Below are 27,380 nucleotides of genomic sequence, written 5' to 3'. Positions count from 1 at the left end.
GAACCCGTGAATTTCTTACATATAAGAACTCTATTAGATCACCGAGTTTCGTCTTTGATGAGATCCAAAGAGAAGGTGTCTTTAAGTCTTCAAGAATGCCCTAAAGACGCTAAGCCTTTGCCTATGCGTTGGACATTCACTGTCCACATTTGGTCATTTTCCTAGGTACACATCTTATATATTCGCCAGTGGGAGCTATGACGTCAACATGTCTGAGAGAATCCTTGATACTGACACTCATCTCACATGTGAATCTAAGCACTGATGAGCCTTCCGTTATTTAGCCTTAGTTATTTGAGGTGATCTTCGTTCTTAACCGCCAGGAAAATGCCATCAACATAACAGCAGTAGGTGGTGGGGTGAAGGCTCTGATCCACTAGGACTCTCTTTGCCAGACAGCATATGTAGAGGTTGGAGAAAATCTTAATCCAGAACTACTCCATCATCAGCGTAGATGTTAAACATCTTGAGTATCCCTTTAAACTTAACCTTCACTAAGAGTGGAGTTTTCACCGTGAGTTGAACAAATGCAATATTTACTGGAACATTATTCAATCATTACTCAGCCTTTGATTAGTTTTGTAGATACCTTAAGAGTAGTTCGCTCGAAGTTGGAAATGTCGGTTGTGTGTCAAAAGTTTTATAAGCTTCATTAGAGACGGTTTTCGAACAGATATCATGTATTCTATTTCGCGTAAGGTTTTCAGGGCCTCCATTTTACCCGCATTGCATATCAGTTTCTTTTACAAAGGTAGAACGTGAAAGGTTACTCGGTGTTCTGATGGGTTCAACTCAAACCTGCCATTAACATCTCAATATCATGCTATGATATTCACGTCTGACCTCAGAATCAAATCGAAAAGCAGTCTCGTTCATTTGTTTCTACAACTAATCTATCATTAAATAAGATTAACCTTTTCAATTGCCATTTGGAAAAATACTGAAAAAACATTTCTCTTGTGAAGGATTGTAAACTTTGGCCAGGTGGAAGTTCTATGAGCCAGTTGTGAAACAGACGTAGTCGAAATAACTCCGTACATAACAAAGTCAAGGGATGAGACTGGTAATGAAAATGAAACATATTCACATCGATGTTTTGCAATCAAAGAAACGTTGGAGGTATTTCTATGATATAAGGAAGCTTCTCATATGATGGAATTATTTCTGTACAATCTAGGAGTTTTTTCTTCTTTCATTCACTCCAACAGAAGCTTCACTCCTGTTCAGTTCTGAGCGGCGTTGGCATTAATAGTCATCCAAGTACTAAAATGTGTTGGGGCACAGCCTAGCATCTTCGTGGCTACTGCGAATGAGGCTAAGTTGTCGCAGCCAACGTGGGCGTGTGGGATGTAGCCTTGTCTTCCTTGAAGCCGACTTGCCGCCCGAATCACCAAGCTCATAAGTCCCCGCCGACGGTGTCTCTCGTCAGTTGTGGCCAAGCCCAAGTCGCCATAGGTGGAGGTGGTGGTCCAGGAGATGGGTATCTCTTGGTCTCCAGCAAAGGGAAGGTTGTCCGGATCTACGAGAGTGTCCTTCGTTTGGTTAGAGTCCGTGTACAAACCAACGGACGGGACATTCTGAGCAAAGCGCCACATAGGTTCCAACGGGTCGTTTCTGTTGTCCCTGCTGGTCTCCAAGAGTCGTTGAACTCCAGCTTTCCCTAGTCGGGCTAGACGAAGTCCCGGACCACATCTGTCGAGACAAGGCGCCATCATTCAGGGCAAATAAATATGCCCAGAGTAAAGGTTGACACGGGCAGGTGATTTATATGTTTTCTAAGTCTTCTTTTCCTTGTATGTGTGTGTGTGTGTGTGTGTGTGTGTGTGTGTGTGTGTGTGTGTGTGTGTGTGTGTGTCTGCGTTTGTGTACTGATAACGTCTACTCTTGTAATGAAATGTGCTGCATAAATAATGTTTATTGTACTGATAACGTCTACTATAGTGATGGTGTGTACTGCATAAATAATTTTGTTTCATACGTATGGTTGACTGTGTTAGATAATTTCATCCTTAATAATTCTGACGACGCATCATAATGTCATTTCGAATATGTCTCAGTGACCATAAAGTGAACGACTAAATGAATATGCGAGAGTTCGATGTGCCACCACCTACCTAGTCCTAACCTATGACGGTGTGAACATCTGTCGAAAGTAGGAACAAAATTCAACGTAGCCGTCTCTCAACCCAGTAACTGTTCACACTTTCAAATAAGATGAAACCGAAGCAGTCTCTTAGTACCTGTGGCTGACGCTATGCTTGACTTCAATCTATATATCCAAACATAAGACAACTTTGAGCGGCCAGTGATAGACCTACCCAGAAACAGTTAATTCTCCTGTTTCCGTACGTCATACTTCAGAGCATGCTAAGCTCAGTCCACTCAGCAGCAATGTATATATATATATATATATATATATATATATATATATATATATATATATATATATATATATATATATATTTTTTTTTTTTTTTTATTATACTTTGTCGCTGTCTCCCGCGTTTGCGAGGTAGCGCAAGGAAACAGACGAAAGAAATGGCCCAACCCCCCCCCCCCCCCATACACATGTATATACATACGTCCACACACGCAAATATACATACCTACACAGCTTTCCATGGTTTACCCCAGACGCTTCACATGCCCTGCTTCAATCCACTGACAGCACGTCAACCCCGGTATACCACATCGCTCCAATTCACTCTATTCCTTGCCCTCCTTTCACCCTCCTGCATGTTCAGGCCCCGATCACACAAAATCTTTTTCACTCCATCTTTCCACCTCCAATTTGGTCTCCCTCTTCTCCTTGTTCCCTCCACCTCCGACACATATATCCTCTTGGTCAATCTTTCCTCACTCATCCTCTCCATGTGCCCAAACCACTTCAAAACACCCTCTTCTGCTCTCTCAACCACGCTCTTTTTATTTCCACACATCTCTCTTACCCTTACGTTACTCACTCGATCAAACCACCTCACACCACACATTGTCCTCAAACATCTCATTTCCAGCACATCCATCCTCCTGCGCACAACTCTATCCATAGCCCACGCCTCGCAACCATACAACATTGTTGGAACCACTATTCCTTCAAACATACCCATTTTTGCTTTCCGAGATAATGTTCTCGACTTCCACACATTCTTCAAGGCTCCCAGGATTTTCGCCCCCTCCCCCACCCTATGATCCACTTCCGCTTCCATGGTTCCATCCGCTGCCAGATCCACTCCCAGATATCTAAAACACTTCACTTCCTCCAGTTTTTCTCCATTCAAACTCACCTCCCAAGTGACTTGACCCTCAACCCTACTGTACCTAATAACCTTGCTCTTATTCACATTTACTCTTAACTTTCTTCTTCCACACACTTTTCCAAACTCAGTCACCAGCTTCTGCAGTTTCTCACATGAATCAGCCACCAGCGCTGTATCATCAGCGAACAACAACTGACTCACTTCCCAAGCTCTCTCATCCCCAACAGACTTCATACTTGCCCCTCTTTCCAAAACTCTTGCATTTACCTCCCTAACAACCCCATCCATAAACAAATTAAACAACCATGGAGACATCACACACCCCTGCCGCAAACCTACATTCACTGAGAACCAATCACTTTCCTCTCTTCGTACACGTACACATGCCTTACATCCTCGATAAAAACTTTTCACTGCTTCTAACAACTTTCCTCCCACACCATATATTCTTAATACCTTCCACAGAGCATCTCTATCAACTCTATCATATGCCTTCTCCAGATCCATAAATGCTACATACAAATCCATTTGCTTTTCTAAGTATTTCTCACATACATTCTTCAAAGCAAACACCTGATCCACACATCCTCTACCACTTCTGAAACCACACTGCTCTTCCCCAATCTGATGCTCTGTACATGCCTTCACCCTCTCAATCAATACCCTCCCATATAATTTACCAGGAATACTCAACAAACTTATACCTCTGTAATTTGAGCACTCACTCTTATCCCCTTTGCCTTTGTACAATGGCACTATGCACGCATTCCGCCAATCTTCAGGCACCTCACAATGAGTCATACATACATTAAATAACCTTACCAACCAGTCAACAATACAGTCACCCCCTTTTTTAATAAATTCCACTGCAATACCATCCAAACCTGCTGCCTTGCCGGCTTTCATCTTCCGCAAAGCTTTCACTACCTCTTCTCTGTTTACCAAATCATTTTCCCTAACCCTCTCACTTTGCACACCACCTCGACCAAAACACCCTATATCTGCCACTCTATCATCAAACACATTCAACAAACCTTCAAAATACTCACTCCATCTCCTTCTCACATCACCACTACTTGTTATCACCTCCCCACTTGCGCCCTTCATCGAAGTTCCCATTTGCTCCCTTGTCTTACGCACTTTATTTACCTCCTTCCAGAACATCTTTTTTATTCTCCCTAAAATTTAATGATACTCTCTCACCCCAACTCTCATTTGCCCTTTTTTTCACCTCTTGCACCTTTCTCTTGACCTCCTGTCTCTTTCTTTTATACATCTCCCACTCAATTGCATATATATATAAATATATATATATATATATATATATATATATATATATATATATATATATATATATATATATATACACGATAATGATAACATGAATTAATCCTTCCGCGCCTCGGCGGATAATGAGCGAGCATACAAGATTGCATCAGGCAATACAATGCGAGGTTATACACATTACATATGATACATAACAAGATTCTGTCGTCTGGCATCAGATATCTTCAAGGGTACGAAAATTAGATACAAATTCTTCCTATTATCTATCAAGCTTTACAAGTATTTCCAAGTAGCTTTATGAGTAGCTTTACTGATACTTTTGTATGTTACCTTCTAAAAATAGAATATTGAAAATAAGCAAATTCGATTAAGAAGATAAATAGATAAGAAAAAAAAGGCAAGTTTCTGTCTCTCTTTCACTTCTGTAGTCATAAATGGGGAAAATATAGGTGTATGATAACTATCAGACCGATTCATGCACTTTTTGCCGACCACAATAACGTCGTACATATGAGTTCGAGAGACACATTAATGAAGTGGGCAAAGGGGTTAGAAGGAGAGGGCGATGGGTGATATGTCCATTCACTAGAGTCATGAAACGTATGAATGGGTTCATACACTTATGAATGCACTTTAAAGTTAATTCTATAGTACTTAAATCTTTATCATGACATTATGTAAAGCTTTGTATGTGATCTTTTCTTAAGAGGAACAAATATTCCGTTCGGAAGTATGACTTTTTTCTCATCTGGCGATTAAATTTTAATTCCTAATACTAATCCTTGAAAAAATGTGAGGCAGTAAAAATGAAAGTTCTTCATAATTAAGCTCATTCATACGACTTCGAAATTTTGACATTTGGGGTTTTAATGCCATATTTGAATGATGTCTACACTTATATTTTATCTTTTCTAAACCTATCTTTAAGATTCTGAAAAAGAAAAAATTCAGCAGTCTGAGACTCATTCAAACGTCCTCTGAAAGAATCCAGGGATAAAGAGTACCCAACAAAAAACTATCCTTCGTTTTCTTTTCTTCTTTTGTGCCAGACAATACGACACAACGGACGAAGAATTTGGACAACCCGAACGAGACAAGAGGAGTCGTAGTATTCATTTTGAAATTAATCGGACCCATCCGTAAAGATACATTATTTGTTGGGTGAATATTTAGTGAAATCAAAGGCATAAAAAAAAGAAATATGTAAGGAAGCCAGAAAGAAAATATTTAATCTGCTGGTCGAGACAAGGTTAGATGTATGATATTCTACCACCAGTCTGTCAGAGATGTATTTCTTTTCAAAAATCGCAAAAGATTTCTTCAAGATGATTATCTGTTTACTTTTCTGAATAATCTATGTTTATATTAACAACGGCATGGGGTAATTCATTCCCATGATCAATTATTCTAACGACTGAATAAAATTTTTCCCTTACTGAATGAAATGTTCTCTCTGTATTCTCATTTCGGTATCATTAGTTACCATATGTGACGTTTATGGGGTATATATGATGGACTCTAAAATTCTGTTTGCTTTCATATTCGCATTTAGCTTCGTGTTGTATATCTCAGCTACTTACTCTGTGCTAGAGGCTCCAGTCACAGACAGAAGTGCACAACAAGGCCAAGCTTTAATTCAAATATAAAGAAGGTTAATGAGAGGGAGGGAGAAAAGTCATAGTTGTTGGGAAGAACATGAGGGAATAGCGAGTTATAGAGCTTCGACGTGTGTAGGGCAAGAAACAGTTATCGAAACGGTTCACCAGTGAGTTGCCAGAGGCCACACAGTAATCATGTGACACAGTAGCGTCCTAAGTTCTAAAAAGCGAAAACCAAAGTAATACGTATAAAAGAGGGAAAGTGTGTCAACAATGAAGCGTATATATACTACACGGGCCAGGTTGTGAGGCAAATCTTGTGAAGGTTAGATTCAACTCTGTCCATTAAGTGCAGTATATATAACTTGTGATAACTAATCACTAAATATTTTGATCAGATTCTTTATATGACCTCAAGACCTCTTCACAGCTGGAGTGAGAAGTTCCTCGACAAGACTAGCTTCATTTCTTCCACTAGATATATACAAACACTGATGGAGACGTGCAGGCAGAGTCCTATATTCATACGTATAGTTTCTGCTACCAAGATGCACTAAATTTCGTTTTCCCACGTCATCTTCAATTGATACGTCTGTCACCATTGACCTAACTTCCACTCGAATCTTTTTTTATACCGTCTGCAAACCCTAACCCCTTTGATACCCCACTTGCTTATCTCAACTATTCAGATGTGTCTCACCACCTAAAAGAAAAGGTAGTTTCCTGTCTGTGACACAGTCTTCAGTCCGTTCGCACATCTCTGTATGAATACCTTGAAGCTTTGATTTTGAATTGCAGTCATCTATGTGGTGCCTTTTCAGAGGTTTTCCGAAAGTCTAGGTAAAGATATCAAACGTGATTTTTGATTACATAGTTGTTATTTACGTTTTCAAGATATTCAAGTACTTTGCTTACGCAGAGTCTCCCACTGAGATGTGTGTTCGTTATTCAATGTTCAATTGTTTCGCACATAGCCTTAACCCGAATAATGTCTCTATCGTTTTTCTATTTTTAGTAAGTTCTATTCGCCCTTTCGTTACTCATTTCGCTTAGTTATAATCTATTTTCGTTTAGATTAATTTTCCTGCAGTGTACCGTCATTTCATCTCATTCCTTAATCTGTATTTGCCTCAAAAACATGAGTGCGATTCACGTTTCGAAGTTATTGAAGCATCTTATCGAAGCTGGCCCTTCCGTAGTTAGGACCAACATTACGCTAAATCATAGACCTAGAAATACGTGTTCTTGGTAAACCTGACCATGTGTTAGCCACTGTTCCTTAGTTTTTTCCCCATCTTACATGACTGTATTAATTCCGCGTCTGTGGTTAAGACTAAATCCATAACATTTCGAATTCTCCTCGAGGCGCCCACAGTTTTTATAAAAATCACACTCCCAAAATGATGATCATTGTAAAGAACATTTTTACCTTTAAAGCAATCACTGTAAGCAACATCGTCCCAACATAATGATAATGTAGAGAACATTCTACCGAATCATAAGTGTAAAGAGCATTCTACTAACATTACAATCAACCTAAAGAACATTCTCTCATTGTGATATTCATTTTAAAGAACATTCTACCAATCATTGTAAGGAACATTATTCCAACATAATAATCACTGTAAAGAATATTCTACCAACATAATGATCATTTAAATTAATATTCTACCAATATAGTAATCAGTGTGAGGAACATTAGTCAGACATAATAATCATTATAAAGAACATTCTACCAACATAACAATCATTGTAAATAACATTCCACCAATATAATAACCATTGTTAAGAACAATCTACCAACAACATAATAATCATTGTTAACAACAATCTATCAGCAACATAATAGTAATTGTAAACAACAATCTACCAGCAACATAGTAAACATTGTAAACAACATTCCAACATGATAAGCCTACTTCCCGTTTAATTCCCTGTTCAAGAGCCTCACTTGTCAAAGCGGTTGCTAAAATCGCCAACAAATACACTCCATTTCTATTGTTTCTTTGTACATCACATGATTGTAATCCTCATTGTTTCGAAGGCCTATACAGAACTTCAGACATAAGGAACTCTTTATTTTCTGGTCGTATATGAACCACAGACTTCAACGTTCACCTTATCAGCTATTACCTTCACTTGATTCTCTCTCGACTAAAAAGTGATTATTTCACCTACCCTTTTGTGATGACGGCTTATCGAGAATGTAGCATATCCTGTTACCAGTAACTCAGCTAATAAGTGCTTATTTCCCATGTTTATAAATGACTCGGTTATGGCAATTATGTCCGGGTTCTTGGAGATGGCATTAGCGATTAGCTCATCTCCTGGCGCTTGCATGAGACTTCTTTTTTTCTTAATCTTCTTATTTTGTTTAGTCTTGTGAATCAACATTTTGATCCAGGATATTCATTTGAATGGCAAAGGCTTCATACTTGACAAGTCGTTTGTCCGCAAAACATCAACAGCTGGGCTGGGCACACCTATTTTGCCCAGAATTAAGATGTTACCGCTCTTAATTCACTGGACGTGATTTCTTCGTCTTATTCTCTGCCCTGGCATACAGTTCTAATCCTATTCAGATGGAGCACGTCTTTTTCAAAACAGGTTCCTATCTTAGCTGAAGTTATTCCACGTGTTTTTTTTATGAATCTGGACCTGATCCTCAGCGTTGAAAATTCCCCTGACATGTTTTCTGACACCTACAGCTGTGCTGAAAACCGTAGCGTTGATGTCATACCCAGAGGAAGATGACTAGTTCTTTATGGTCGTCTATCGATTTACTTATGAGACTTTTATTCAAGTAAGACTTCTTCTGACTCATTGCCAGAAGCGTTACTGGTTGCAGTGTGCGCAACATAGATCGCCATAAGAGAAGCAACAACGACGGACCTGACAAAATTTTAGACATCTTGTTGGTGACTCCAAGCTACGGAGTCACCAACGAACACGATCCTGAGCTTGCCAAAGTTTGTTTCATCTGATGCACGAAACCTGTTCTAAGTCACTGTAGCACATTTCTTTACTGGAGCCTCAAAGTCTGTCCAAACAGGCAGGAATTTCTCATGATTCTGGCAACAGGTATGTACATGAACTGCCTCACCTATTCTTCAACATTCACAGCCTTAGCTGGTGTGTATTCATCTTCTCTTTCCCACACTTTGATCACGTCACTCACTTTTTCTACTTTTTCGTTGATCTCAATAACTTTGCCGCTAACTTCCTCACGTGTGTCACAAAAGCGACACGTACATACAGCATCGTTATTAGTAGCTAAAAGGTCCTTAAGTAGATGTGTGCACCTCGGTGTTCCCCGGGAGTTTTCTATTACGTACATTAAAAGTGGAGGTTGGTGCGGGAGTGCGGTGTCAGGGAAGCGGAATGACAGAAAATGGTACATTGAAATGATGCAAGACATAATACTTGAGGTCATGGGAAAAATGTACTGAAGTTGCAGATAAGTCTTCAATATGCCATGGTGGGTAAGAAGATAATTGTAAGTCTCAAACATATCTGACCGACTATCTGACTAACTACCACAATACAGATAAGATACTGAAATCAAGGATACTTATGACCTTAGTATAAAGAATATGATTAAGGATTGAGTTTTTTGGATGTTAAATATCAGATCCCATAATCTATCAACAAAGATAAAAATGAAATGTATCACGAGGAGGCAATGTAGAAACCAGTAAGGTAAATCACTATGGTTTAAAGGAGGATATAATGTTGAAAAATTGTTATCACTAAGTTTGTAAATTGAGAAAGTTAGTATCTAGGTGAAGGTGGAAGGTGGTAAGACCTTCCACAGGGACTCAGTACACAGATCAGTGTGGCAGGTGATGGTTTAGTGGTAGGTGAGGGTCCAGTAAATCTTTAAGGGTCTTAGACTTGGTATGACGTACCTGAGGACGTCAATTTCCAGGTGGGGGTGGCAGGTGGTGTGGTTTGCCCTACCTGAGGAACCAGTTATCCTGGCGAAAGTGGCTGATGGTGGAGTTTGGCCTACCTGAGAGGTTCAGGATCCAGATGAGGGCTGTAGGTGAAGACTTGGTATGTCCTAGTGACGAGGCTGTTACCCAGGTCTTCAGCCAGGACTTGCAGTGGCCCCAGCAGGTAATCAGGGACGTGGAGCACCTTCAGGGGCCTCTTCCAGTCCACTAGGGAAGTTTCCCTTAGCGTCTTCGTCAGTAGATCTACCTCGTGTTCCTGGCAGAAGACGCCAATCTGAGAAATACGATCCTGGAAAGATGACAATTACCGTTACCTTGTTTCACTGATACACAATGAGGCTTGTAACGCTTAAGAACTGTTTAATGTCATCGCAAACAGCTTAGCTACCACACTAAGTGTCTTAAAACAAAGTGGTTTTTCAGATTTTCTGGGAATGGAAATCAATGATGACAAGAATTATGATAATGATAATACTACTACTACTACTACTACTACTACTACTACTAATAATAATAATAATAATAATAATAACAACAATAATGATAATAATAATAATAATAATAATGATAATAATAATAATAAAATAATAATAATAATAATAATAATAATAATAATAATAATAATAATAATAAAAATAATAATAATAATAATAATAATAATAATAATAATGATAATAATAATGATGATGATGATGATGATGATGATAATAATAATAATAATAATAATAATAATAATAATAATAATAATAATGATAATAACAAAGATAATAATGATAATGTTATCATAATGATAATGATAAATGAGGATGATTTCATAATATTTGCCTGCTTCCCGTGTGGTGAGATAGGCCTCATTTCCTTCACTCCACTCTCCAGCTGTCATGTATCATGCATCACAACCAGAGCGACCCTATCTACAGCCAAGCCCCACACAGCTGTCCGTGGTTTCCCCATGACGGCTTTATATACAGAGGAATTCAAACAGCAACAGACCACTGGGTTTGACTTAGAAGCGTAAATAATGCTTAATTTTGAACTTCAAAACTTTGACACGGATTCATTAAACAGGTAGGTTCTTATTTCAATGCTCCACCATTTTGACTTAGTTTTTGGAGAGCGTCAATATGTGACAAACTAGCACACATGTTTGCTCCTCTAGATTGTACGTCTTACCTAACTTTTCTTAGGCTATGTTCATACCGTTTCCATTGACAGTATCATCTTACTTTTTCCTGTCAAGAGTAATGTGCACATTATTAAAAGTTGCGAGTCTGAAATCAAGTATTTTTCACGGCTGTTGTCTTGGCCTGCATTAAAAGCAGTACTGAAATCTAAGAAGCGATTTGTCGATGATTACCGGCATCAAAATTCTCTCCAGCCAAGACATCATAGGCAGGCCAAGTCCTAACCTGTAGCTAAAACCAAGTCGTTTTACACGTTCATATCGCGGGTACGTTTCTCAGTGAACTGCATGAGGGTGCTAACAAGCAGGTCTTGGAGTAGTCCACGACCAGAAATACTGGAAAGGAATTCTCTCTATTTCATTACCGGTATGCTTAAATCTCCCATTATGATCAGATCACTAGATCACTAGTTTCTCCTCACCAGTGACAGAGTCTTTCTTCTACCTCTAGTGTCCGCCTGGGGGAGACTGTATATTAATCCTACTGTTTCCCCGAGGATGGAGTTGATACTGGCGACTGCTAAGGATTTTTCAGCACAAGATTAACTTTGACTAAGAACAAGACACTATCGCCTACTTCCTTACGTCTATCATCGTTGATTATAGCGTACACTGGAATTGCACAATTAGCAAAGAAATCTCTGCGTTTTCACACCGAACTAAGTTCCATAGATAACAATTATATCGTTTAACTCAGAGTCTTATGAGTTTTTCAGTAGTGTTCAGTTACGACAGATATATGTTAGTAAACGGCTGAGGTCTATTAGAAGGTTTATTCACGAGGAAGATGGGCATGTTGCACATGAGCTTAGTGTTTTCTTGAGTAAACTCACTGTGAAGCATGTAGCAATGCGCAGAACTCATCTCGTTGAGCTGTAGGCAGCTCATCATAAACATAGCAAGATGCGTGTAATATTGTTGCCACAAGTTCATGACCTTGACTTCCTCTTGTGAATATAGGTTGATTAATCAGTCTGGCTCTCCTGTGAGAGAGGGGAACCAGAGGCGAGACCACCAGTAGACCTAGCGTTACGAAATCCTTTCTGGTCACCAGAGAGGAGGGAACAGGATTCCAAGTGTCCAAGAAAGCGAGATTCAACGAAACAGCTGAGAGATATCAGAAGTGAAGGCAATGGGGCGAAAGGAGGAGGGGTTAGAGCGGTTTCTTTATTAGGGATGGGGTGGACCCAAGTCTGTCTTCAAGAGGATGGAAAGATCTGAGTTTGTAGATATAAGTGAAATAGGCGAGCAAGGATCGGAGTTCGCCCAGTGGCACACTCCGTAATGGCTAGAGGCGTGGGTGCTCTCAGTGGAAAATGCCTTGTCCCTCTGCAGCTGTGAGAGTACTTGGAAGATCCTGCGCGAGTAGAATGTGGGCGGCTACGTAGATTTACTGGGAGGACACGGGAGGAGAGGATTAGCAGCAGAATCACCCAGAGTTGAATTAGAGGAAAATAGGGTATCAAAAATAGCGACTTTGTGGTTGGGGAGTTTTATACAGAAACATCAGGTCAGAAAAAGAGCAAGAAAGGTTGATATACAGGAGTTATTGGAGATGTTTTAGGCCAAGGGCTTTAAAACTTGTGGGTAGAAGAAACTGTGAAGTCAGAACGCTTATTTTATAAAGGTGTGTTTGACTTTACGAAGAAAGAACAGCCTTGCAGTGATTCCTAGCAGGAATGAGAGTGGAGTGAGTTTCACGGAAATGGATGACTTCCATGGCCCTGTATGCTATATTCCAGGTGCGACAAGCATCAGAGAAGAGCGATCACACTATGGTTGGGGTAAGAAAGAAATAGTAAAAGATAAGATGCAGGCATAATCCTAGATAACTTTTGCTTTACTATCAGTACAAATGAGGTATCCCAGTCAGCGAAGCATTACTCTCATCCTAGTAAAAGTCTGTAAAGGACCCACGAAGGGATGACCAATGAGCTCTTCCAGAGTCCCAAAGATGGCGTTTTGATACGTGGCGTTTCGTGATGGCCAGTAGGGTACTGCTGTGATCAGCTGACACTCACGGTTCTTTGCCACATGAGGACGTGTGACTCCGGGGCGTTGCTAAGAACGTAGAAGTTGTTGCTGCGACAGTGCCCTCGGCCGTGTAGTAAGAGGTTATTGTACATCTGTCAAGGTGAGCAAAACATACAACATTGGGTTACTTTAACGAGAGTTTTGATATCGTCTTTTTTAAAATTATGTCGTTATATAAAACAGGTATTTCCATCGTGTATGAAGGTTTAAAGAAAATATGAACATTTAAGTTCTATGAAATATCATTACACATTCATAAGAGACCAAAAGCTTAGACTAAGGATAACTGATCAACTGGTGAAGAATCAGTTAATGTGTAACACCGAAAACATATCACTCCTTTATTGAGAATAAGTTGTGGTAACTAGGTTCGAAATTTTCACATTTTGACATTTCCATTTCGTATTCCACTCTTTAAGTCTCTCCAGTTTATACAATTGGCATTACTCACTGTGAAAGAGTAGGGGAAGTTGGTCTTGATTTTGTCAGCTAAGAAAAGGAGCTGGGACCTGCTGGCCACCCTCATAAAGCCAGTTCCCTTCATCTCAGACCAGGAGTAGATCAGTCCCTGACGTTTTTAGCCCCAGGATGCTGGGAGGATATTGTTGGTCCAAAACGTAGACCCCAAGACTTTAGTTTGCTATATTCAGGCAAATGCTGCCAGCCTGACGCTGGACATTTGCGTCTGAAGCTTATCAATGCTCCTTGCTTGAAGCGAGACGTCTGATAAAGGATCCGTAATGCCGTCAGCTTGACGTCAGAGGTGGCCTCCAAGCGCTGCTTGACTGATGTAGGACACCCGCTGGAGGCTGTAGACGTTGATAATGTTTCCCTCAGATAGTCTACACTCGTAGGACCCAGGCTGATATTTCTGGTTTCATGAAGTAGGCAGAGTTACTTTCTACGTAAGATCATAAGTTAATGTAAAGTACTTGGACAAGCTTATATATATATATATATATATATATATATATATATATATATATATATATATATATATATATATATATATATATATTTTTTTTTTTTTATTATTTTTTTTATTATACTTTGTCGCTGTCTCCCGCGTTTGCGAGGTAGCGCAAGGAAACAGACGAAAGAAATGGCCCAACCCCCCCCATACACATGTATATACATACGTCCACACACGCAAATATACATACCTACACAGCTTTCCATAGCTTACCCAAGACGCTTCACATGCCTTGATTCAATCCACTGACAGCACGTCAACCCCGGTATACCACATCGCTCCAATTCACTCTATTCCTTGCCCTCCTTTCACCCTCCTGCATGTTCAGGCCCCGATCACACAAAATCTTTTTCACTCCATCTTTCCACCTCCAATTTAGTCTCCCTCTTCTCCTTGTTCCCTCCACCTCCGACACATATATCCTCTTGGTCCATCTTTCCTCACTCATCCTCTTCATGTGCCCAAACCACTTCAAAACACCCTCTTCTGCTCTCTCAACCACGCTCTTTTTATTTCCACACATCTCTCTTACCCTTACGTTACTCACTCGATCAAACCACCTCACACCACACATTGTCCTCAAACATCTCATTTCCAGCACATCCATCCTCCTGCGCACAATTCTATCCATAGCCCACGCCTCGCAACCATACAACATTGTTGGAACCACTATTCCTTCAAACATACCCATTTTTGCTTTCCGAGATAATGTTCTCGACTTCCACACATTCTTCAAGGCCCCCAGAATTTTCGCCCCCTCCCCCACCCTATGATCCACTTCCGCTTCCATGGTTCCATCCGCTGCCAGATCCACTCCCAGATATCTAAAACACTTCACTTCCTCCAGTTTTTCTCCATTCAAACTCACCTCCCAATTGACTTGACCCTCAACCCTACTGTACCTAATAACCTTGCTCTTATTCACATTTACTCTTAACTTTCTTCTTCCACACACTTTACCAAACTCAGTCACCAGCTTCTGCAGTTTTTCACATGAATCAGCCACCAGCGCTGTATCATCAGCGAACAACAACTGACTCACTTCCCAAACTCTCTCATCCCCAACAGACTTCATACTTGCCCCTCTTTCCAAAACTATATATATATATATATAGTAAACGCTTTGTGGAAGATGAAAGCCGGGAAGGCAGCAGGTTTGGATGGTATTGCAGTGGAATTTATTAAAAAAGGGGGTGACTGTATTACTGACTGGTTGGTAAGGTTATTTAATGTATGTATGATTCATGGTGAGGTGCCTGAGGATTGGCGGAATGCGTGCATAGTGCCATTGTCCAAAGGCAAAGGGGATAACAGTGAGTGCTCAAACTACAGAGGTATAAGTTTGTTGAGTATTCCTGGTAAATTATATGGGAGGGTATTGATTGAGAGGGTGAAGGCATGTACAGAGCATCAGATTGGGGAGGAGCAGTGTGGTTTCAGAAGTGGTAGAGGATGTGTGGATCAGGTGTTTGCTTTGAAGAATGTATGTGAGAAATACTTAGAAAAGCAAATGGATTTGTATGTAGCATTTATGGGTCTGGAGAAGGCATATGATAGAGTTGATAGAGATGCTCTGTGGAAGGTTTTAAGAATATATGGTGTGGGAAGCAAGTTGTTAGAAGCAGTGAAAAGTTTTTATCGAGGATGTAAGGCATGTGTACGTGTAGGAAGAGAGGAAAGTGATTGGTTCTCAGTGAATGTAGGTTTGCGGCAGGGGTGTGTGATGTCTCCATGTTTGTTTAATTTGTTTATGGATGGGGTTGTTAGGGAGGTGAATGCAAGAGTTTTGGAAAGAAGGGCAAGTATGAAGTCTGTTGGGGATGAGAGAGCTTGGGAAGTGAGTCAGTTGTTCGCTGATGATACAGCGCTGGTGGCTGATTCACGTGAGAAACTGCAGAAGCTGGTGACTGAGTTTGGTAAAGTGTGTGAAAGAAGAAAGTTAAGAGTAAATGTGAATAAGAACAAGGTTATTAGGTACAGTAAGGTTGAGGGTCAAGTCAATTGGAAGGTAAGTTTGAATGGAGAAAAACTGGAGGAAGTAAAGTGTTTTAGATATCTGGGAGTGGATCTGGCAGCGGATGGAACCATGGAAGCGGAAGTGAATCATAGGGTGGGAGAGGGGGCGAAAATTCTGGGAGCCTTGAAGAATGTGTGGAAGTCGAGAACATTATCTCGGAAAGCAAAAATGGGTATGTTTGAAGGAATAGTGGTTCCAACAATGTTGTATGATTGCGAGGCGTGGGCTATGGATAGAGTTGTGCGTAGGAGGGTGGATGTGCGGGAAATGAGATGTTTGAGGACAATATGTGGTTTGAGGTGGTTTGATCGAGTAAGTAATGTAAGGGTAAGAGAGATGTGTGGAAATAAAAAGAGCGTGGTTAAGAGAGCAGAAGAGGGTGTTTTGAAATGGTTTGGGCACATGGAGAGAATGAGTGAGGAAAGATTGACCAAGAGGATATATGTGTCGGAGGTGGAGGGAACGAGGAAAAGTGGGAGACCAAATTGGAGGTGGAAAGATGGAGTGAAAAAGATTTTGAGTGATCGGGGCCTGAACATGCAGGAGGGTGAAAGGCGGGCAAGGAATAGAATGAATTGGATCGATGTGGTATACCGGGGTCGACGTGCTGTCAATGGATTGAATCAGGGCATGTGAAGCGTCTGGGGTAAACCATGGAAAGTTCAGTAGGGCCTGGATGTGGAAAGGGAGCTGTGGTTTCGGGCATTATTGCATGACAGCTAGAGACTGAGTGTGAACGAATGGGGCCTTTGTTGTCTTTTCCAAACGCTACCTCGCACAAATGAGGGGGGAGGGGGATGTTATTCCATGTGCGGCGAGATGGCGATAGGAATGAATAAAAGCAGACAGTGTAAATTATGTGCATGTGTATATATGTATGTGTCTGTGTCTGTGTATATATGTGTACATTGAGACGTATCGGTATGTATATTTGCGTGTGTGGACGTGTATGTATATAGATGTGTATGGGGGTGGGTTGAGCCATTTCTTTCGTCTGTTTCCTTGCGCTACCTCGCAAACGCGGGAAACAGCGACAAAGCAAAATAAATGAATATATATATATATATATATATATATATATATATATATATATATATATATATATATATATATATATATATATATAAGCTTACACGTACATACATACATAAAGCTTAAGTGGAGTTGTGTGTATACATACACAGAAGTAAAGACAGTACTTATACGCAAGGCTAAGAGACTGGACTACATTAGTGTAATATCCTCTCTCCCTGTGATACACAAATGGTAATTACTATTCATAAGCAAAAATGACTGGATGGATACACACATAAACACATACGCAAACAAACATTTCAAAACAGGTGATGACAATATAATTTTCGTTTCTTGGGATTAATAATAAAGAGGCGGGTCACCAATGCTCAGTGAAATATCTTACAAGTGCACCAGTGGTGAGTCAACGCATTATTCCACACGATTATTTTGGTAAACTTGAGGCTGTCATACCTACTTCACGTGTCGAACCTAACAAGGTTTCTCACATCAGAAAGTATGCATCCGGGCTTAATCTGTGTTCTGAAGAGATCAAATGGTATGTAAAGCAGCACTTTGGCTGATACGAGCTGAAACTCTCTCAGAGGGTCCAACAACAAAGCAGCTGACAAATGTGGTCTAATTCAGCGCAAACATAACAGCCATCATTTCTTCTATGAAAGTTTGATTCTATATTTGAGTCTGTGTCTTTCTTGCAATGTAGATTCGTAAATGGATGTTATTAAAGGCTTTATATTTCGTTACTCTGCATTCCATTTTCATCATTGTTGAACATAGTGTCGCTTGGTATGCTGAATGCTTCCTCATAATCGTACTGTGTATGGTTAAGATTACTTAGAGGATTAGTTATACTGGTCATATGTATTTACCTTCGTCAGTGATACGCACTAAGGGTAGATAATTCAAACACCTGTCAAAAAAAAATCTCAAGCTTTTGACACACTGTTTCAACTTACTGAAGACCTTAACGATACGAAGAAGGTGCGGCAGCCCCAAAACTCAGATAAGAGGGGTCGCTTACCTGGCAGGCAGAGGGGCCCCTGCAACGCTGATTAAAACAAAGATAGCGCGAACCAGCGTAATGATGAAATGTATTTTACAGATTTAGCTTCTTCCCACGACAGGCATCACTATCCAGAAAGGAAACTCATTAAAGAATGAAAGTAAACTGTTTTTACGTTTATCACATCTGGTTATGAAACCCTGTGTCACTCTCTCCTACGACAAAATTAACACACAAATAAACATAAAAGATCATATGGCAACAGTTCTATTCAGCTTTCCAAGCTGAAACGCTGTTTCCCAATGATTCTATCTCATTAGTTCTTCGTATTTGATTATAACACTGTTTCGTTCTCCGTGTCTCAACCATCATCACTCTATTAGTTGTCCAGCGAGACCAACATCTGATAAATTATAATCAAATAACCAAAGTTACGGCTTTAAGGGTTTCGGTGAACTCTAGGAAAACTAAAAAGTGTAAACAGAATGCACTAAATTGGAAGGCCAACATTCGCGTGGGAATGCAGTATGTCTCTTACTTCGACACACTCTTTTGTTATCGTTCTGACACATGTCGTCAAAAACAGTATGTTTCTGTTGCTGAGCATGTAGGAACAATAGCAATGTATCTCTGAGGCTAGTCTTATGAACATTGGCTGAACGTTAGTGAAAATAGGAAAAGAATTTCAATTTTCTCAGACTTTTGACATTTACAGAGGAGTCAGAAGTGCTTCTAGCATTACTTTGTCTTAATGTGAATCATATGGTGCTTAAGGAAAAGCACCCTTTTGCCAAATGACATCAGTAGCTGAAGTGTTGGTGGATAATAAGCAAAAGACCCTTGAGCCATACGTACAAGGAAAATCCTAATTAACCAATAACTCTGTCATCCCCATTTTTGAGAAATTCAAATGCAATCCCTTGCAATCCCGATGTTTTGCCACACTACACCTTATGCAAGGCTTTCACCACATCTCTTTCCCCAAAACCACTTGACTGTCGCTTTGTGTACCTCAGTCTCCCAAACATCATACATCTGGGCCAGCACATTCAACAGTCCCGCAAAATACTTACTCCGTTTCCTTCTCACCTCCTAAATTATTTTCTTATTTCCTGTGACATTTCCCGATACTCCCTCATTCAAACTAGTTTGCCCTCTATTTCAGCCCCTGCAACTTTCTCTTGACTTCCCACCGCTCCCTCTTGTACATCTTTCAATCATTCACAATCCTTCCTGGCAGGTAATATCCACATGCCTCTCCTTTTTCACTTACAGCTTTACATCCTCCTCCAACCTCTCACTACTCTTTCCCATATGCCTACATCCCACTTTCTATATGACAAATTTTTCTCACACAAGAAAGTACTGCTTAATGTGCCTCCCATTTTCTTAGTTTCGTTGACTCTCACCTTTTGCCATACCTTACCCAATCACAACCCTCCGTTCCACGCGCACTCACTTTCACTAACCAGTTCCCATCCATATCATTTCCTTACTTTCCCAAAGCCTCTAAAAACTCTGAGGGTATATATATATATATATATATATATATATATATATATATATATATATATATATATATATATATATATATATATATATATGTATATATATATATATATATATATTTTTTTTTTTTTTTTTTTTTTTTTTTTTATACTTTGTCGCTGTCTCCCGCGTTTGCGAGGTAGCGCAAGGAAACAGACGAAAGAAATGGCCCAACCCCCCCCCCCCCCCATACACATGTACATACACACGTCCACACACGCAAATATACATACCTACACAGCTTTCCATGGTTTACCCCAGACGCTTCACATGCCTTGCTTCAATCCACTGACAGCACGTCAACCCCTGTATACCACATGACTCCACTTCACTCTATTTCTTGCCCTCCTTTCACCCTCCTGCATGTTCAGGCCCCGATCACACAAAATCTTTTTCACTCCATCTTTCCACCTCCAATTTGGTCTCCCTCTTCTCCTCGTTCCCTCCACCTCCGACACATATATCCTCTTGGTCAATCTCTCCTCACTCATTCTCTCCATGTGCCCAAACCATTTCAAAACACCCTCTTCTGCTCTCTCAACCACGCTCTTTTTATTTCCACACATCTCTCTCACCCTTACGTTACTTACTCGATCAAACCACCTCACACCACACATTGTCCTCAAACATCTCATTTCCAGCACATCCATCCTCCTGCGCACATCTCTATCCATAGCCCACGCCTCGCAACCATACAACATTGTTGGAACCACTATTCCCTCAAACATACCCATTTTTGCTTTCCGAGATAGTGTTCTCGACTTCCACACATTTTTCAAGGCTCCCAAAATTTTCGCCCCCTCCCCCACCCTATGATCCACTTCCGCTTCCATGGTTCCATCCGCTGACAGATCCACTCCCAGATATCTAAAACACTTCACTTCCTCCAGTTTTTCTCCATTCAAACTCACCTCCCAATTGACTTGACCCTCACCCCTACTGTACCTAATAACCTTGCTCTTATTCACATTTACTCTCAACTTTCTTCTTCCACACACTTTACCAAACTCAGTCACCAGCTTCTGCAGTTTCTCACATGAATCAGCCACCAGCGCTGTATCATCAGCGAACAGCAACTGACTCACTTCCCAAGCTCTCTCATCCCCAACAGACTTCATACTTGCCCCTCTTTCCAGGACTCTTGCATTTACCTCCCTTACAACCCCATCCATAAACAAATTAAACAACCATGGAGACATCACACACCCCTGCCGCAAACCTACATTCACTGAGAACCAATCACTTTCCTCTCTTCCTACACGTACACATGCCTTACATCCTCGATAAAAACTTTTCACTGCTTCTAACAACTTGCCTCCCACACCATATATTCTTAATACCTTCCACAGAGCATCTCTATCAACTCTATCATATGCCTTCTCCAGATCCATAAATGCTACATACAAATCCATTTGCTTTTCTAAGTATTTCTCACATACATTCTTCAAAGCAAACACCTGATCCACACATCCTCTACCACTTCTGAAACCGCACTGCTCTTCCCCAATCTGATGCTCTGTACATGCCTTCACCCTCTCAATCAATACCCTACCATATAATTTACCAGGAATACTCAACAAACTTATACCTCTGTAATTTGAGCACTCACTCTTATCCCCTTTGCCTTTGTACAATGGCACTATGCACGCATTCCGCCAATCCTCAGGCACCTCACCATGAGTCATACATACATATATATATATATATATATATATATATATATATATTTTGCTTTGTCGCTGTCTCCCGCGTTTGCGAGGTAGCGCAAGGAAACGGACGAAAGAAATGGCCTAACCCACCCCCATACACATGTATATACATACGTCCACACACGCAAATAAACATACCTACACAGCTTTCCATGGTTTACCCCAGACGCTTCACATGCCCTGATTCAATACACTGACAGCACGTCAACCCGGTATACCACATCGATCCAATTCACTCTATTCCTTGCCCTCCTTTCACCCTCCTGCATGTTCAGGCCCCGATCACACAAAATCTTTTTCACTCCATCTTTCCACCTCCAATTTGGTCTCCCACTTCTCCTCGTTCCCTCCACCTCCGACACATATATCCTCTTGGTCAATCTTTCCTCACTCATTCTCTCCATGTGCCCAAACCATTTCAAAACACCCTCTTCTGCTCTCTCAACCACGCTCTTTTTATTTCCACACATCTCTCTTACCCTTACGTTACTTACTCGATCAAACCACCTCACACCACACTGTCCTCAAACATCTCATTTCCAGCACATCCATCCTCCTGCGCACAACTCTCTCCATAGCCCACGCCTCGCAACCATACAACATTGTTGGAACCACTATTCCTTCTTCCGCTTCCATGGTTCCATCCGCTGCCAGATCCACTCCCAGATATCTAAAACACTTTACTTCCTCCAGTTTTTCTCCATTCAAACTTACCTCCCAATTGACTTGACCCTCAACCCTACTGTACCTAATATCCTTGCTCTTATTCACATTTACTCTTAACTTTCTTCTTTCACACACTTTACCAAACTCAGTCACCAGCTTCTGCAGTTTCTCACATGAATCAGCCACCAGCGCTGTATCACCAGCGAACAACAACTGACTCACTTCCCAAGCTCTCTCATCCACAACAGACTGCATACTTGCCCCTCTTTCCAAAACTCTTGCATTCACCTCCCTAACAACCCCATCCATAAACAAATTAAACAACCATGGAGACATCACACACCCCTGCCGCAAACCTACATTCACTGAGAACCAATCACTTTCCTCTCTTCCTACACGTACACATGCCTTACATCCTCGATAAAAACTTTTCACTGCTTCTAACAACTTGCCTCCCACACCATATATTCTTAATACCTTCCACAGAGCATCTCTATCAACTCTATCATATGCCTTCTCCAGATCCATAAATGCTACATACAAATCCATTTGCTTTTCTAAGTATTTCTCACATACATTCTTCAAAGCAAACACCTGATCCACACATCCTCTACCACTTCTGAAACCACACTGCTCTTCCCCAATCTGATGCCCTGTACATGCCTTCACCCTCTCAATCAATACCCTCCCATATAATTTACTAGGAATACTCAACAAACTTATACCTCTGTAATTTGAACACTCACTCTTATCCCCTTTGCCTTTGTACAATGGCACTAGGCACGCATTCCGCCAATCCTCAGGCACCTCACCATGAGTCATACATACATTAAATAACCTTACCAACCAGTCAATAATACAGTCACCCCCTTTTTAATAAATTCCACTGCAATACCATCCAAACCTGCTGCCTTGCCGGCTTTCATCTTCCGCAAAGGTTTTACTACCTCTTCTCTGTTTACCAAATCATTTTCCCTAACACTCTCACTTTGCACACCACCTCGACCAAAACACCCTATATCTGCCACTCTATCATCAAACACATTCAACAAACCTTCAAAATACTCACTCCATCTCCTTCTCACATCACCACTACTTGTTATCACCTCCCCATTTGCGCCCTTCACTGAAGTTCCCATTTGCTCCCTTGTCTTACGCACTTTATTTACCTCTTTCCAGAACATCTTTTTATTCTCCCTAAAATTTAATGATACTCTCTCACCCCAACTCTCATTTGCCCTCTTTTTCACCTCTTGCACCTTTCTCTTGACCTCCTGTCTCTTTCTTTCATACATCTCCCACTCAATTGCATTCTTTCCCTGCAAAAATCGTCCAAATGCCTCTCTCTTCTCTTTCACTAATATCTTACTTCTTCATCCCACCACTCACTACCCTTTCTAATCAACCCACCTCCCACTCTTCTCGTGCCACAAGCATCTTTTGCGCAATCCATCACTGATTCCCTAAATACATCCCATTCCTCCCCCACTCCCCTTACTTCCATTGTTCTCACCTTTTTCCATTCTGTACTCAGTCTCTCCTGGTACTTCCTCATACAAGTCTCCTTCCCAAGCTCACTTACTCTCACCACCCTCTTCACCCCAACATTCACTCTTCTTTTCTGAAAAACCATACAAATCTTCACCTTAGCCTCCACAAGATAATGATCAGACATCCCTCCAGTTGCACCTCTCAGCACATTAACATCTAAAAGTCTCTCTTTCGCTCGCCTGTCAATTAACACGTAATCCAATAACGCTCTCTGCCCATCTCTCCTACTTACATACGTATACTTATGTATATCTCGCTTTTTAAACGAGGTATTCCCAATCACCAGTCCTTTTTCAGCACATAAATCTACAAGCTCTTCACCATTTCCATTTACAACAGTGAACACCCCGTATATACCAATTATTCCCTCAACTGCCACATTACTCACCTTTGCATTCAAATCACCCATCACTATAACCCGGTCTCGTGCATCAAAACCACTAACACACTCATTCAGCTGCTCCCAAAACACTTGCCTCTCATGATCTTTCTTCTCATGCCCAGGTGCATATGCACCAATAATCACCCATCTCTCTCCATCCACTTTCAGTTTTACCCATATCAATCTAGAATTTACTTTCTTACACTCTATCACATACTCCCACAACTCCTGTTTCAGGAGTAGTGCTACTCCTTCCCTTGCTCTTGTCCTCTCACTAACCCCTGACTTTACTCCCAAGACATTCCCAAACCACTCTTCCCCTTTACCCTTGAGCTTCGTTTCACTCAGAGCCAAAAGATCCAGGTTCCTTTCCACAAACATACTACCTATCTCTCCTTTTTTCACATCTTGGTTACATCCACACACATTTAGACACCCCAATCTGAGCCTTCGAGGAGGATATATATATATATATATATATATATATATATATATATATATATTTTTTTTTTTTTTTTACTTTGTCGCTGTCTCCCGCTGTGTATATATATATATATATATATATATATATATATATATATATATATATATATATATATATATATATATATATATACATATATATATATATATATATATATATATATATATATATATATATATATATATATATATATATATATATATATATTGGAAAGGATCACAATTTTGCGCGTGATCAAGATATTCTTATGAGTCCACGGGGAAAATGAAACACGAAAAGTGGGAACTTTTCGTGTTTCATTTTCCCCGTGGACTCATATATATATATATATATATATATATATATATATATATATAGATAGATAGATAGATAGATAGATAGATAGATAGATAGATAGATAGATATATAAATATATTCTATTTATTTATCATTTACTTTGCTTTGTCATTGTCTCCCGCGTTAGCGAGGTGGCGCAAGGAAACAGACGAAAGAATGGCCCAACCCACCCACATACACATGTATATACATACACGTCCACACACGCAAATATACATACCTATATATCTCAATGTACGCATATATATATACACACACAAACATATACATATATACACATGTACATAATTCATCCTGTCTGCCTTTATTCATTCCCATCGCCACCTCGCCACACATGGAATAACATCCCCCTCCCCCCTCATGTGTGCGAGATAGCGCTAGGAAAAGACAACAAAGGCCCCATTCGTTCACACTCAGTCTCTAGCTGTCATGTAATAATGCACCAAAACCACAGCTCCCTTTCCACATCCAGGTCCCACAGAACTTTCCATGGTTTGCCCCAGATGCTTCACATGCCCTGGTTCAATCCATTGACAGCACGTCGACCCCGGTATACTACATCGTTCCAATTTACTCTAATCCTTGCACGCCTTTCACCCTCCTGCATGTTCAGGCCCCGATCACTCAAAATCTTTTTCATTCCATCTTTCCACCTCCAATTTGGTCTCCCACTTCTCCTCGTTCCCTCCACCTCTGACACATATATCCTCTTGGTCAATCTTTCCTCACTCATTCTCTCCATTTGACCAAACCATTTCAAAACACCCCCTTCTGCTCTCTCAACCACGCTCTTTTTATATCCACACTCGATCAAACCACCTCACACCACATATTGTCCTCAAACATCTCATTTCCAGCACATCCACCCTCCTGCGCACAACTCTATCCATAGCCCACGCCTCGCAGCCATACAATATTGTTGGAACCACTATTCCTTCAAACATACCCATTTTTGCTTTCCAAGATAATGTTCTCGACTTCCACACATTCTTCAAGGCTCCCAGAATTTTCGCCCCCTCCCCCACCCTATGATTCACTTTCGCTTCCATGGTTCCATCCGCTGCCAGATCCATTCCCAGATATCTAAGACACTTTACTTCCTCCAGTTTTTCTCCATTCAAACTTACCTCCCAATTGACTTGACCCACAACCCTACTGTACCTAATAACCTTGCTCTTATTCACATTTACTCTTAACTTTCTTCTTTCACACACTTTACCAAACTCAGTCACCAGCTTCTGCAGTTTCTCACATGAATCAGCCACCAGCGCTGTATCACCAGCGAACAACAACTGGCTCACTTCCCAAGCTCTCTCATCCACAACAGACTGCATACTTGCCCCTCTTTCCAAAACTCTTGCATTCACCTCCCTAACAACCCCATTCATAAACAAATTAAATAACCATGGAGACATCACACACCCCTGCCGCAAACCTACATTCACTGAGAACCAATCACTTTCCTCTCTTCCTACACGTACACATGCCTTACATCCTCGATAAAAACTTTTCACTGCTTCTAACAACTTGCCTCCCACACCATATATTCTTAGTACCTTCCACAGAGCATCTCTATCAACTCTATCATATGCCTTCTCCAGATCCATAAATGCTACATACAAATCCATTTGCTTTTCTAAGTATTTCTCACATACATTCTTCAAAGCAAACACCTGATCCACACATCCTCTACCACTTCTGAAACCACACTGCTCTTCCCCAATCTGATGCCCTGTACATGCCTTCACTCTCTCAATCAATATCCTCCCATATATTTTACCAGGAATACTCAACAAACTTATACCTCTGTAATTTGAGCACTCACTCTTATCCCCTTTGCCTTTGTACAATGGCACTATGCAAGCATTCCGCCAATCCTCAGGCACCTCACCATGAGTCATACATACATTAAATAACCTTACCAACCAGTCAACAATACAGTCACCCCCTTTTTTAATAAATTCCACTGCAATACCATCCAAACCTGCTGCCTTGCCGGCTTTCATCTTCCGCAAAGCTTTTACTACCTCTTCTCTGTTTACCAAATCATTTTCCCTAACCCTCTCACTTTGCACACCACCTCGACCAAAACACCCTATATCTGCCACTCTATCATCAAACACATTCAACAAACCTTCAGAATACTCACTCCATCTCCTTCTCACATCACCACTACTTGTTATCACCTTCCCATTAGCCCCCTTCACTGAAGTTCCTATTTGCTCCCTTGTCTTACGCACTTTATTTACCTCCTTCCAAAACATCTTTTTATTCTCCCTAAAATTTAATGATACTCTATATATGGGGATAGGGGAGAAAGAATGCTTCCCACGTATTCCCCGCGTGTCGTAGAAGGCGACT

The 27,380-nt window shown here is 40.6% G+C and overlaps 1 protein-coding gene across 2 annotated transcripts in view; it reads right to left on the bottom strand.

Annotated features, from left to right (window-relative positions):
* Positions 1-1,080: 1,080 nt before the first annotated feature.
* The window catches only part of LOC139753413 (uncharacterized), a 29,818-nt gene continuing 3,518 nt past the window's right edge, over positions 1,081-27,380 (bottom strand). For both annotated transcript variants that reach the window (XM_071669898.1, XM_071669890.1), the window contains exons 2-5: positions 13,767-14,186; positions 13,303-13,407; positions 10,155-10,387; positions 1,081-1,692 (exon numbers count right to left, since the gene is read on the bottom strand). In XM_071669898.1, coding sequence (XP_071525999.1) covers positions 1,224-1,692; positions 10,155-10,387; positions 13,303-13,407; positions 13,767-13,859 — 900 coding nt within the window. In that variant the 5' untranslated portion in view covers positions 13,860-14,186 and the 3' untranslated portion in view covers positions 1,081-1,223. The remainder of the gene's footprint in view (positions 1,693-10,154; positions 10,388-13,302; positions 13,408-13,766; positions 14,187-27,380) is intronic.

The sequence above is a fragment of the Panulirus ornatus genome, chromosome 2, assembly GCF_036320965.1.
Source record: "Panulirus ornatus isolate Po-2019 chromosome 2, ASM3632096v1, whole genome shotgun sequence".
Classification (NCBI taxonomy): domain Eukaryota; kingdom Metazoa; phylum Arthropoda; class Malacostraca; order Decapoda; family Palinuridae; genus Panulirus; species Panulirus ornatus.
Note: the sequence above shows the minus strand (reverse complement) of the source record. Positions and strands in the feature narration are given on the sequence as shown.